The 14,787-nt window shown below is 38.6% G+C and overlaps 1 protein-coding gene across 1 annotated transcript in view; it reads left to right on the forward strand.

Annotated features, from left to right (window-relative positions):
* The window catches only part of PREP (prolyl endopeptidase), a 96,099-nt gene extending 85,489 nt beyond the window's left edge, over positions 1-10,610 (forward strand). The window contains exons 13-15 of the mRNA XM_080614902.1: positions 1,451-1,582; positions 6,453-6,609; positions 9,033-10,610. Of these exons, the coding sequence (XP_080471028.1) occupies positions 1,451-1,582; positions 6,453-6,609; positions 9,033-9,327 (584 nt within the window). The 3' untranslated portion in view covers positions 9,328-10,610. The remainder of the gene's footprint in view (positions 1-1,450; positions 1,583-6,452; positions 6,610-9,032) is intronic.
* Positions 10,611-14,787: the final 4,177 nt, after the last annotated feature.

Below are 14,787 nucleotides of genomic sequence, written 5' to 3' on the forward strand. Positions count from 1 at the left end.
TTTGACCCAAGTCTTTCGTTGCAGTTGCATAATAAGAGATGTATCTGGGTTTTGTTAACTCCAGAAGTCTGTTTACTTAGGTTTAATTGCATAGGTAGGATTTTTACCTAACACCAGACCAGAACTTTGAGCAAAGAGTAAGGTTTATTTCCTCTTTATTGCCACACATTTGAACATTACTTTGTGATCTGTGTGACCAAGTATCAGAGTTACCTTATCAAAGCTTTGCAACATAGAAATGAAGCATCCAGTGTGAATAGGGTGTCTAGGGTCACTGGATGAACAATGGAGGTAGACACACCTCCAGATTATAGCTCAGCTCACTTATTTTAGAGTAGAATTAGTTGTCCCACAGGTTCCTGGACCACACTGGGAACCTCGGGCAATTAGCTTCAAATAAACATCCAGCTTTTAAAGTAGAAGAAACTGGAGTTCCCTTTCTGCATCCACTGAGCAACTCTTACCTGCCTGGACCACAGCCTTTGCTACAGGCATATGAGGAAATTCTTCCTAGTTCCTGTTTCTTACTAGCTTATAATTACCTCAGAAAGAAGACAACAAGTAGGATAACCTTCGAGGAGAAGCCAGTTTTATCTGTTACCAAACAGACATCTAAAATGGGAAGATCGTGAAATCTGATCAACTGTGTGTTCTCTGGGTTGATAATCTGCTGCTCAAATAGTTGAAAGATTGTAGGGGAAACCATGCTTTTCCTTTCATATCCCTCTGTGCAAAATTTTTTGGTTTGAGAACTGGAAGTCTTACCAATGATATCATTTGGACCTACATTTTCAGTCATGATTTATTGCTCATACGTCTTGTCATGTTTGGAATTTTGTTTAACAGGATGGCAACATCTTAAGCATTTCCATATTGGTAGTTAATAAAATTTCAAACCAAGATGCAATTCCGAAGTCCCTGTTTGGTAATAGCTGTATATCATCTGATTCGAAAGCAACTGATCGGAAAATAATTAAATTATCAGCCACATATTCTATGCCCAGGAAATTAGAAGTGCTTATTTTATATAGCTTATTTTGTCAGTTGAGCCTTTATTGCCATAAGAAACTGTCACTGAATTTAACACTGTTAAAGTCCCATTAAATCAAACCTCAAGTGGATTGTATGTGGTCATTTTGTATATATTTTGCAATGCAAAGCTTTTAGCTTTAATTTTACTGGTTAGAAGCATTACCTGGCACTCACTCCACAGTATAGGTATGTATTATTCAGAGTTTCTGAAAGCATTAGTGTTATTGACAGAACCATCTTATACCCTCTCTTTGTTGAAAGAATCTTTCATTTTTGCTGTCTTTCTGAGCTGCATCAATTATTAAAATGTTCATGAAACTGGAATTGTTCCCAGGTATTTTTGCACGCATGTTTCTCTGAAGAGATGGTATCAAATGGATTTTATGGTATCAACTAATTTGTTTTATTCGTGTGCTAGGTGGTATCTTGGCCAACAAACAAAATTGCTTTGATGACTTTCAGTGTGCTGCCAAATACCTCATCAAGGAAGGCTACACATCCCCAAAGAAGTTGACTATTAATGGAGGCTCAAATGGCGGCCTATTAGTTGGTAAGAACTGCTTGTATGTTTCCTGGGTTTGGTACTGGGTTTATCAAAGTGACCACACAAAAATTTACCAGATCCTCTTTTCAGAAGTTGCCAGAATATCAGTGCATTGGTCTATACCAGGTGTAAATACATAGTTGTACTTCTTTTGCTGTTTGCATAGGACACTGGGATTCTGCAGTCTATAGCAAAGGCTGACTGTTAAAAGCCATACTTAAAATTACTGTCTTGTGCGGTAGAGCTAACCCTATGGTAGAATCACAAAGTAAGTAAGAATGCTTAAAAAACATTTGAGTTTTTTTTAGTTTTTTCTTTCTTAAGGCTAACTATTACAAAATAATTACTGAATAACCAGAAATCTGTAATGTAGAACTGGGAGCTTTATGTTGTCTGTAGCATAAGCCAGAAACCCATGTCCTGTGATCCTTCAGCAGAGTTTCTTACTCACTCTTTCTGTGGTCATGCATTCTTGTTCTTAGAGGGCAAATGAAAACATGACATTTCTGCAATTAAAGCCTTAAACAGGGACATGTAACAATTTGGCTCTGCTGTCATTGTGTAGTTAAAACATGCCCACAAATAAAATCATTAATGTCTCTGGTGAGACATCTAAAATACAAGTACAGCTACTTGAAGAAGTCATGAGCTTTTGAGAGACTGTGTCAATTGTAGCACTTTGTTATAAATGCATCTTTTTCACATGTAATTCACTAGCATGTTCTTTAATCCAAGGAAATTAATAGTCTCCTCTTAAACAGAAAAGCCTGTCACAAAAATGTCTCACAGTGTAAGCAATATTTAAAGAACTACAAAATGTGTTTCTGTTAAATCCCTCAGTCTGAAAGTAGTGGAAGAAAAAGGGAGATTTTATTCCATTTTGAAAGGAGAAGGGAACACAAATGAGTAATACTGCAGTTTGTATTTTTTTTTTAATAGCATGAAAGGCATGTGACAGTATGACAGAATTGAGCTACTTGTGAGAAGAAAAAAAAAAGGGCATTTCAAGTTCATAAATGACTGATTTATAGAAAATGAGGAGACTTACTAGGCCCACTCTTTGCTTGCTCTTCTTTTTATACTCCTTCCTATTTATCTGCCACTGAATACTGGCTCTATTGATTTTATTTTATTTTTCAGTGGAGTAGCATCCAGCATAAGAAGCAGGATTTGGAGTTATACAGATCTTTGATCTAAGTCATCTTGGCTATTCCTGCATTCTTATTTTTAAAATAGCAAGTATATATAAAGTGGAATTTTTGCTTTCTGCTTATATACTTCTTGGTTAGACGTGGCAGGAGTTATTTGTGCATTGTAAATAGGAGCACCAGTAGAAGTGAATGATATGGTAACAGATTAAAGGGTTTGCACACCATTGCAGAAGTCAATTTTATGTGAGTGTAAATATATAATTGGAAATGCAGTTAAACTTTCAACATTTTACATAGCTTCGGGAAACACTGTCTTCTGGTTATACGGACTTTGTTTCACTCAGGACGAGATTCATCCTAGCCATCTTTAGTCACCAAAACCCCTGTGTTTCTGGCTGAACAAGTCAGCTGGGCTCCTTAGTTAGGTAAGGGGAAGCAAGTGACATCTGCAGAGTGTACTTCATTCCAGTAGGAGACAGGTGTTACGAATCAAGACCTCCCTGCTCTGAAAAATCTGTTTTTAGAAACCTTCCCTTGTACTCACAGATGGATTACAATCCATGTATTTCCAGGCATTTGATGAGCCAGAAAGGGATTTTGCTTGACTGGGTAGAATTAGGTGAATTTAGTAAATTCTTGTAAGTGGTTTTTCATCAAAGCAGAACTAAATTTTGCAATAGTTGTTCATACAGCACTAGGGAGCATAACTCCTGCTTTAGGTGGAAGGACCCGCTCCCAGATTTTCTTAGTTCTCATTTATTGAAGGAAAAAGTGACAAGGAAGAGTATTGTCACTCTCCCAAAATACTGTTTCCTTTTAGTCAAACTAACAGGAGGTGTCTCTGAGGAGTGCAGAGCCTTGAGCTCTTGCCTCATTCAACTGCAAAACAAGACTTCTTTGTCCTGCAGTGTGATCCCCAAGCTGAGTAGAGCCACAGCTGTGAGCTAAAAACCTCCTTCATGCAAATGCAGTTTGACCTCTGATGTTTGCTTAGACAAACAGATCTGAGGTTTTGAAATCTTACTTTTGTACTAAATTTTAAAGCTCCAAGTAAATGTAGGGAAGTAAAATTCACAAATAAATTTCTGTTCCAGGTTACAGTTTATTAACGCATATAATGAAGCATGATGGCTAATTAAGGGGTGCAGTGGGAATGGATGAGTGTCTCCGTAAATGATTTCTTACCGAAATAACCAGTTAGGGAACTAGGAGCAGCAATTTTTTATGAAATCCTGAGCAGCACACAGTGCTTCAAGAGACACTCTGCAATAAAGAGTGCTAAAATGAAATGTTATACAATAGTTGTTTTGGCTTTTTTTCCTACCAGAATATAATTAATGTTCATAAAAGGAAATAGCATGAAGGAGAGGGATATGATCAAAAGTTTCAGTTAGAAGGATAAAGAGCTTTTACATGGCAGCCATTTAAGGCACCATATATGTCTTACGAAAATCACTCAGAAAGGACCCAGAAGGAGTTAGCACAGCTTCATAACAAAGATGACCAGAAGTAAAATCTCATCCTTCAGAAAACAGAAATCATGTTCAAAAGTAGAAAATGGCGTAGAGCATAAACTCCAAGAGAGACTGATGGACTACAGGAGACTGATGAGCAAATTGCTTCCATTATAGAGATTAGCAATGAAAGCTTTCTGTGTACATCAGAAGCAGGAAGCTCACCAGGGGATCCGTGGAGCTTATACGTTAAGTGAGGTGTTAAAGGAGCACTAGAGGAAAGATAGTGACAGAGCAGAAAAACTAAATGGTGTATTTGTATTGATGTTCCCTCCTGAGGAGCCTGGGGAGTTCCCTGCACCAGAGTCTTTCCTCATGGGGAACACTGAGGAGCTGACTCAAGCTGAATCAACAGCAGGAGAGATTTTGGAGTAAATCAGTCACATGAAAAGTAGTGTGTTGCCAGGACCAGATGGTGGACACTCAAGATCCAAGCGAACTCAGATACGAAATTTCAGGCTACTAAGCCTGAATATCTGAGGAACAGAAGGGGGCAAGTTTAATGCCAATTTTTAAATGGTTCATGGTGATCCACAAGCTGCACATGAGTAAAGCTGCCTTCTCTAATAGGCTAACCAGCTGAAACCAGTAAGTAATAGCTGGCAAGTGAGGAAGAATTTAGCAGGCTGAAGTTACATCTTTCAAATCTATTAGAGCTATTGGAAGGAGCTATCAGACAGTGTATGGTGCTTTTAACAGTGATCTTGGTGAGGAGTTATTCTTGGATTTTCAAAAGCTTCTGACAAGATCCCTTGCATAAGGTTGTGCAAGAAAGTTCTTGCTGAGCAAAAAGCAAGGTCATGTCATAGCAATATCCTGGTTAGCAGGAGGCAAAGAATGGAAATACCCATTTTCACAATGGATGAAAATGAGGAGATAGAATAATTTGGGAAAGACTGTGCCTACATGTGGATGTGATTAGCTCTGAATAAAGACAAGGATTCTGGGATCCATTGTAGTAGGTATGTGAAGATTCCAGTGGTCTTACTTCTTAAAATTCAAAAAAAGCAGGGGAATTTGTAAGATCACCAGACAACAGATTAAAATCAAGCAACAGAGACTGGAATTGAAGAACCTATTGCTACAGGATATGATGAACACTAGATCTCTTGATTTAAGGAGTGTAACATTCTTCCTAGGTGTAGCTTTTTGTAAAAGAAGTATGAAATAGACGGAATCTTTGTGACTTAGTGCTAGATGAATAACTTTAAGAAAGGAATGAGATGTATTTACAGAGGATATGTGTTTTGATGGCTGTTTTGAAAGGATGGCTGCAGGTAACTCTTAACTTGGGGAAAACCTAAACAACTAGTTCAAGATCTGAAAATGTACAGGAAGTATCTCCCAGTATTTGCTTTACACCTTTTCCTAGAGCATCTGCCAGTTGCCACTCTTATAAACTGAACAACACTTAGCGAGATGGGCCTGCTGTAGTTATTTTTTAAATATATGAGGCAAGCATTGTTCTTGAAGAAATTGTCCTTTCCAGTAGTAGGAAGATGGAGGCCAGAAAAAAAAAAGAGAGAACATATAACAGTCATTTGTTTTATTAAGATGAGGCTATTCCTCTGATTTTTGTAGTATGCTTTTATCAAAACTATTTTCATATGGGTTTACATAGTAATTATAGAATAAAACGTTCATCAGTAAGTGTTTGTTAATGACCTTTTCTCTGTTGATGTTAATAATATAGGTTTAGACAGTGAATGGCTTAGGAACCTTCAATTCAGTAGGCAAAAGATCACGTTTTAAAAGTGCATTTCTCCTTTAAACCCAGTTTGCTAGTTTGAAAGACAGTTTTCAAAGAACAGCATGTTTGGTGCCTGAAGGACAGGGAAATTGCTCTTAAGGAATTGGGAACATACCATCTTGGGAGTTATAATTTTTATTCATTAGCATATTTGCTTTTGGTTTTGCTTAAAAGTCTATTTGATTTTGTATTCACTGGCAGTCTTCTCCCAGTGCAATTTGGTTTATATCAGATATTTTGTACTGAAGGTTTTTTGCTCCAGGTGTTATATGGTAATCCATATTTCTTCTCACATTGTTTTAACTTTACAGTTTTTCTTTTTTTTCTTGTTTTTAAGAAACTGAGTTTATGAAAGATAACTTTTTGAGAGTTGGTCTTTCATGAACTTGACAGTGGACCTTTCACTGCTGAGTTTCATTCTTCAAGGTATTAATGCTAATAGAGTTGTTTTCCTGTCAAAGCTGCCTGTGCTAATCAGCGCCCTGACCTATTTGGTTGTGCTATTGCCCAAGTGGGAGTGATGGACATGCTCAAATTCCACAAATACACCATCGGCCATGCTTGGACCACTGACTATGGTTGCTCCGACCATAAAGAGCAGTTTGAATGGCTGTGCAAGTAAGTGCCTTTAAATACCTCTGTGATTGTTAAAATGCATAGTCTGCTCAACAGTTTCAGGTTGTCATGTTCAATATCTAGTCTAAGAATTACTTCGTCCTTTCCCACACTAGATTTGGGGAGTACAGCATTTCTTTACAAGTCAGTTTCGCATGAAAGATTATCTTCAAAGCCCTGTTGAGTCAACTGGTCATATTTTCAAAGACCTTGTTCTACAAACAGCTTTAACAACTCGTTAGGTTTTCTTTCTGAATAATGACTCCTTTAAGCTGTCACAACAGAATATTCTCAAGTGAACTGCTACGTAAATGGTGTTTTTTACAATGGGGAGAGACAATCACCATTGTGAATTATATTATACAATGTGAACGGGATCTATTTGTAAGAATTAAGTGGCTATCACAGGGTATTCGTTCATTTCCTAACTCCTTGCTGAGAGGTCTGGAAAGACTATTAAAAAAAAAAAAAAAAAAAAAAAGATAAAAATTCAGTGTCAAGTCCAAATAGTAGATGATCAGTTGGGACCATTGTAATTAGATTATTTCAAAACCTTCAGTTGTCTAATTTAAGTCTTCAGTGGAAAACATGTTTTTGTAAATATAGTGCATGAAACAACTAACAAATTTCATAATTTAATTTTTATCAATAGATAAATTAGATTTTAGATAAAAGATTAACTCTTATAAAAATGATCCAAACAATCTTAATGATTTTGGACACTGAAATTTCCTTGCACATCTGTAAATTCAGATATTGTGAAGAGGCAAAGTAAAAGCAAAGTTTTAAATTCGTTCTGTGATAAAAAGAAATACATCTGCAGCAAGGAGTCATTCCATACCTACTTAAACACATGCTTACTCACAAAATCTCAATACATAATTTTAGAAACATCTTATATGGCAGAATCTGAAATATTTAGAATCATAGAATAGTTAGGGTTGGAAAGGACCTTAAGATCATCTAGTTCCAACCCCCCTGCCATGGGCAGGGACACCTCACACTGAACCATGTCACCCAAGGCTTTGTCCAACCTGGCCTTGGACACCACCAGGGATGGAGCATTCACAACTTCCTTGGGCAAACCAATCCAGTGCCTCACCACCCTTACAGTAAAGAATTTCTTCCTTACATCCAATCTAAACTTCCCCTGTTTAAGTTTGAACCCGTTACCCCTTGTCCTGTCACTACAGTCCCTAACGAAGAGTCCCTCCCCAGCATCCTGATAGGCCTCCTTCAGATACTGGAAGGCTGCTAGGAGGTCTCCATGCACCCTTCTCTTCTCCAGGCTGAACAGCCCCAACTTTCTCAGCCTCTCTTCATACGGGAGGTGCTCCAGCCCCCTGATCATCCTCTTGGCCCTCCTGTGGACTTGTTCCAACAGCTCCATGTTCTTCCTATGTTGAGGACACCAGAACTGTACACAATACTCCCAAGTGAGGTCTCATGAGAGCAGAGTAGAGGGGCAGGATCACCTCCTTCTTTCCCTCCTTTTCAATAGCTGGCAATTGCTTATCAAATTTAAGAAGATTTATATGTAATGTTGCTTAGACAATACCTTTACATACACTCAAAAATACATAAGGCAAATAGTGGCATGTAGTGACTGTCATTTAACTTCTTTTCAAAACAAATAATAGTCTGAAAATTCACTTACATTGTTCGTTAGATGAAAATGAGGAAGCCAGGGATCTGCGAGGTTAGACATTCAAATGTTGCCACGTGTTCTGAAACATAATTTGGAGTTACTTCCTGGGTACTCCTCCAAGTGAGAAATTCATTCAAAAATAAAACAAAATTTCCTTCTGTATTTCCTGTCATGAAATAGGGGGAAAAACATTATCTTACTCTTGATTTAAGGAATGTAACATTCTCCCTAGTTGTAGCTTTGTCTAAATGAAATATGAAATGTTTAGATGGAATCCTTTGTGGCTTACCTTTAATGTCTAATACTAGAGGGTACTTTTTGTTGAGGCATATAGATACACCTTTTATGTTATGTTACAGTAGTAAAAGATGTAAATTCTCCTGCGAAGAAAGGGAATTTTGAAAATTAGATTGTTCACTGTTCAGCAGGTAAGAATTGAAGAAATCTGTTAAAAGCAGGAAAACTTACAGCTCTTGTTTCTGTTTCCTGCATGGTGTTCCCTCAGTTTTCCTATTGCCCATTCCTGATATTTTTGGCATTTCTAGGAGGTGTATGCATATGCCTCTCTGAAATGAAAAAAATGTACTTGCTTCACACTTGAGAGACAGAGTTTTGTGGCCACCATCAGTAGTTGCCAGTAGTGCAATTCTGATATATGCAACTGAAAACTGTAGTATTTTGGGTGCTATCAAATGCCACTGTGATGATTTCAGTATGAGACAACCTTCTTGTTGAGTCTTGAGGAAAAAATATGTAAAGATTTGTGTGCTCTTCTCAGGTACTCCCCGCTTCACAATATCAAGCTACCAGAAGAAGATGGCATCCAGTATCCCTCCACGCTGCTTCTCACAGCAGACCACGATGACCGTGTGGTCCCTCTTCATTCACTGAAGTTCATTGCTACTTTGCAATATGTTGTGGGCCGAAGCCGTAAACAAACCAATCCACTTCTCATCCATGTTGACACCAAGGCTGGGCATGGAGCAGGAAAGCCAACTGCTAAAGTTATAGAAGAAGTGTCAGATATGTTTGCTTTTATAGCACGATGCCTAAATCTTGATTGGATTGAATAGGCAAAATGCTTATTACTGTCTCCTATAGAAAACAAGGGCTTTAACACCATTTAAGACCAACCAGACTACTACTTGGTGTAGTACTTACATTTAAGAACTGTGTTTTAATGTTTTATTGATCCAGTCGGCTATGGCGTTTTGATCTTTTGTGCTTCCCTCTTTTTGGCGTTTCTTTGAATTTCTTTTCTACTGCATTCCAAAGTACATTTTGAAAAGCATGTTCAAATAAATGGCTGAGCTGCTGTTGGTGCTGTTGTGAACATTTAGATTCCAGAGTTAGTGCTAGTTGAGCTTATTTCCTGTAAACAATTTTAATGTATTTTGCACCTATAAACATATCCAGATTATCTGTAATTAAATGTAAGTACTGTCCAAATTCAGGAACTCTGAGCGTACTTTATTTACACAGTAACTTATTTAAGAATGTAAATTCAAGGTATTCAGTGATAACCATGCAATGCTGAAGAGATAGTAATCTGGGTAATTAACTCAAATATTATTAAAAAGCTTGTATTGCATGTTGTTCATAAGCATGTTACAGTCTATAATAATGCTGTTTCTAAATTGTTCTTTCTTTCCAAAGAGACTTTAAAATGTCACCGGTTTTCTCTTCTGTCATTTATTTCCACAGAGAAGAGAAAATTGAAGGCTGGAAAATTTGAGGAATTCTTAGATTTTCACTGTAATCTCAAGCAGGCTATACAGATACTGTTCAACACCCAATCTGCTGTTAAGTCTTTATCTATTCCTGAAGAGTAAACTAGACACTAGTTTAAAAAAAAAAAAAATTTATAAAACATACACACACACCCCCCCCCAAAAAAAACCACAACCAAACAAAAAAAAAAGCAACCACCACCAAAACACCAAAACCATGGTTTTTTTTCCAGATTGTTCAACTTCCATTTTTCCTGATGTCTTTGACAAAATATTCTCTAACAAGGCAAAATCTGAGCATACGTATATAACCTAATTCTGGCTGCAGAACAACAAGAGCTCGTAGTCAGACTCCCTAATGATTTGACACAGGCACAGTATTAGAACTGCCATTTCATATCTTTCCTATCTATAGATTGGCTGTAAAGCTGCAAAGTCGATGCATTTGCCTTCTCCATCAGTCTAGTCTAAACTGATGCACTGCAGCAACTAGGGTTTGATTTTACAGAGAAAAAAAAATATCCTACCAATTATTATTAGTCTTGTACCTTCAGAGAACACTGCTGCTTCTCAGTTTTGGATAAACTGATACGTTCTTCTGGAATCATGCTGCTTGTTATATTCACACTTAGACCCTAAGGCCTGTATTTTAACTCTTAAGCAAACAGTGTCTCAGCACAGGAACTGGAGGGAGTGGTATTGAAGAGGAGCAGGCTGCTGTAAACAGCAGCAACATTAAAAATAAGTTTGCACCAGATTCACTGTCTGTTTCTGTCGTGCTCTGGGGCTTCTGCTGATTCCCTCTGCAATCCAGGAAGGATCGTCCTGTCTAGGCCCTTATAATTTGATTTTAGGAGGGAAAATAAATGTATTTCTGATTTCTTATGAAATGCTACACCTAAAACCTGTATGAGATCTGGGGTTTATTTGTAATCCATGAGCATTATGGTTTTACCATGTACTGTACAGGACTGATGCTTTCTGAACACTACATTGATTTAAACGATCAGAATAGGGAGTTGAGGAAGGTATGGGTTTTTTTCCCCTCCAGGCTGCAAAACCAGGGCTCAGGTTCAGCACCCCCTATTCCCAGAGGTGTGTGAACTGTTTTCTATGATCTTCTGGGAAATTTCAACAGCTTCCCTGAATGGCAGAAACAAGCACATAAAGCAGTAGCATCCCCACTTGTAATACCTCACAGTTGCAGTATCTGGCCCTTTATTGAATGTCACAGTTACCAAGAGGACAAAGCTGCATCTCTGAGACAAGATCTTTGCGGGATAGTGTGTGTGGGACACATGGTCCTCCTGCATTCATGAAATAGAATGCGCTGTGTCAGTGCATCGAGTTGCAAAGGCTTGGGCATAGCCACCTCAATCATGTCTTCAGGTCTTTGTTTCTAAAAATGTTTTTCCTTGTTCTCCACAAAACTTCTGTCACAGATTAAAAATCATTCATTCTCTTCCTGAAGCTTTCTGCTTTCTGCTCTCATATGGGGAGTTGGGAAATAGAAATTTCTCTTTGAGTGGCGATCAATAGTATTGAAGGTGGGTTACTAGAGACACCACTCACAAAGTAAGTGTTCAGAAGTATCACTTGTAGAATGCTGTATATATTGGGAAGGCGCTGTGTTTCTGTAACAGGGTGTTAATGTTGACATTTTTATTCATCTTAACCAGGTATGCCAAGTCCAGGTTTCAAGTGCCAAAAAAGTAATGTTGCAGAGCTCTCTTATTAGCCAGGTTGCTCATTTGGGTGCAGAAAGGGTCATGCTGCAACTGGAATCTGTAATTAACTCTGAGCGAGTAATGCTCTTGTAATATAGTGGGATTTAAACCTTCAGAGTTTTGATTAAATAGACCTGGAGCCAAACCATTCCTGCTATATGAAACCTAATGAAATCTTTGTTAGTCTGGTTTCAAGGTTACCTTCATTTCTCTACAGCGGAAATGCTATTTTATGAAGAGGCTCTGTATTTTGTGCCTTTTATTTCCAGTACGTAGAGCAAAATTCACTAGCTGGGCAAGGTAACCTCCTCACAACTGCCTGCTTTTTCAAAAACATGTGTCTTGGAAAAATAGATACCAATGTTTTGTGGCAAAATCAAAACCAGAAAAATCTTTAAAGTCCTGTAAGAGGTTTATGCTGCATGAACTAAAATCTGGTTTTAAGTGGAAATAAATTTACTTTTTTTCATATTGCTCCTTCTGATACTCTTCACAACTCACGTAAAGCTATCTTCGTTATCTTTGCTCCCATGAGAATACTTTTGCATCAAAATTGATTTCTGTGAAAAAGGTCAGAAGTATTTTTAAAAGCTAAGAGCCTTCATATTCTTCACAGAGAGAGTTATTTGAATTCCTTTGCATCAGAGTTAAATTATATTTTGGTAGCTAAAAAAATAAAAAGTACTGACTTGAGATTGGTGCTGCACCCTCCGCAGCAGCATAACCACCAAGGTCTATGGGTGGAAAAAAGCATCTGGCCTGAGGATGTGTGAGAATAAGGGCGCTCAAGACAGAGGTAGGAGACACCTGTTCCTGGCACCTAGAAACTCTCCTATTTCACCAGGATTTTCTTGACTTGACTCTGCTTTGCCATCTGTTTGTAGGGAAGCAGAAGCATGAGCAGCAGTACATTAGGAGTCGATACAGCAAGCACCAGCTTTCAAACATCTGTGTTGTCAGGTCATTTATTTATTTTCAGCCTGAGGTACCCCCTCAGGATTGCCTGAAGATCTGCTCGTAGACTTCCTGACAGCCTTTCCTTTGAAAGGGGTTTTCCAAGCCGAGTAGGATTTAGGAGGAAGGCACTTGGAAGCCAAGCTAATAAACAACCACCCCAATTTTCTGCCAAGCCCTTCTACTTTGAAAATCCTTAATAGACAGCTTTTGTGCAATTGCCTCTTTGTGCAGACCTCTCAGGATTTGGACAGTCGATGCTGTTTGAACAGCCAGGGTTGGCAACTTTGTTCGTTTCTCCTTATGTTCTTTTAATTACTTCTGCCTTACCGTGCTGCATGCCAGGAGAAAAAAAAAGCAGTACTCTGGCTTTTTAGGATTTTTCCTTGCAGGAGCGGGAGATGAGGTAGCCTTCCAATTCTCACGTCTCTGAAGGTAACCAAGGTGTGTCCTCAAGATAATGTTACTCTTGAGTAGCCATTTCTGAATCAGCTCATGTCTTCAGTTTATTCATGACAGAGAAATCCCAGTGATGGAGTCCCTCGATGGGGACTGGACTAGCTACTGGCATCTGCAGAAATGAACTGGAATTCTGAACTAGGAGGACTGTGATTTGGCCATTTCTCCTAATTTTCCATAAGAAGATCAACTGAAAATGCAACATTTAAAACTGAAGCTGAGCAATAACCTGTCAGTAAGAGTTTCTGTTCTACAGCCACCCCTCTGCCTGGCTAGCAAAAGTAATAAAGGCAAGGAACAAACGTGATGCTCATGTCCTTTCCCATAATAGCAAGTAAGTTTAATGCAGAAAGCCTGAAAGGCAAGAGTCAGCTTGTGATTTTTCACTAAACATTTCTAGCTTCCACAGCAGCTGCAGCACGAGAGCTGGAGTCGATGGATGACAGTTTCTAGCCCACTGTGTGCTGCTCAGAAGACAATTTGTGCATATGCATTACTTGCAATTCCTCTTAGACCTTCTGTATGCAAAAATTACATTGTTCTTGAACCCCTCAAACTGGGGGGCACATGCTAGTTTTAATATGCCTACTAGGTGGGTCCAGAGAAGGGCAACAAAGCTGGTGAATGGTCTGGAGAATAAGTCTCACGAGGAATGGCTGAAGGAACTGGGGTGGTTTAGTCTGGAGGACAGAAGGCTCAGGGGGGACCTTATTGCTCTCTACAACTACCTGAAAGGAGGTTGTAGCAAGGTGGGAGTTGGTCTTTTCTCCCAAGTAGCAAGCAACAGGACAAGAGGTAACAAATGGCTCAAGCTGTGCCAGGGGAGACTTTGAATATTAGGATGATCAGGTATTGGAACAGGCTTTCCAGAAATGTAGTGGAATCACCGTCCCTGGAAGTGTTCAAAAATCATGTAGAAGAGGCCTTCAAGTGACATGGTTTAGTGGTGGTGTTGGCAGTCCTGGGTAATGGTTGGGCTTGATGATCTTGAAGGTCTTTTCCAACCTAGTTGGTTCTGTGACTCTATCTGATAGTTCCAACTGAAGCATTTAGATCTTTGTCTATAATCTAAAGAGGGCAATATTAGGCACAAAATATTGTCTATGATTTTGATCTTAATTTTCACCTATAATTTCCACTGACAAAATACCGGGGAAATAATGAGAAGAAAAGCAATAGAAAGGGCTAGATTTTGTGGTATTCAGATTAATTTGACCCTTTCGGTACTTCAGGAGAGTGGATGAATATTCAATGTGTGGGTTCCAAAATAAGCATTCCCAGGACATGGAGGGGGGTATAATTTTCTGGGTTTAGGAAACGAAGCTGTATTGTGAATGTAAGATTGCGCACAGTGAAGCTACAGACCAGTTGTAGGTGGAGCTGCGCGAAATACTTTAATTCTGCAGAGGCACCTGGACTTGTAGGTGGTAATTCCATTTAGTTCTTTGCACCACCAATTTCATGCTGCTTTTCTTTCCCTGCAGAGACCTACACTTAACCTCTGACATTTCCGCAGTAAGAAGAACAGATGAACATTAAGATACATTGCATTTCAGTGATGCCATCAAATACATACTCTTCTCCTCTTCTGATACTTAGAAAGTGTCAGAAGAGCAACAGCAAAAAAATTATTGTTTGCTTTGCCACCTAGTCGTTGAACAGC

Source organism: Psittacula echo (genome assembly GCF_963264785.1).
Source record: "Psittacula echo genome assembly, chromosome: 4".
In the NCBI taxonomy this organism is placed as follows: domain Eukaryota; kingdom Metazoa; phylum Chordata; class Aves; order Psittaciformes; family Psittacidae; genus Psittacula; species Psittacula echo.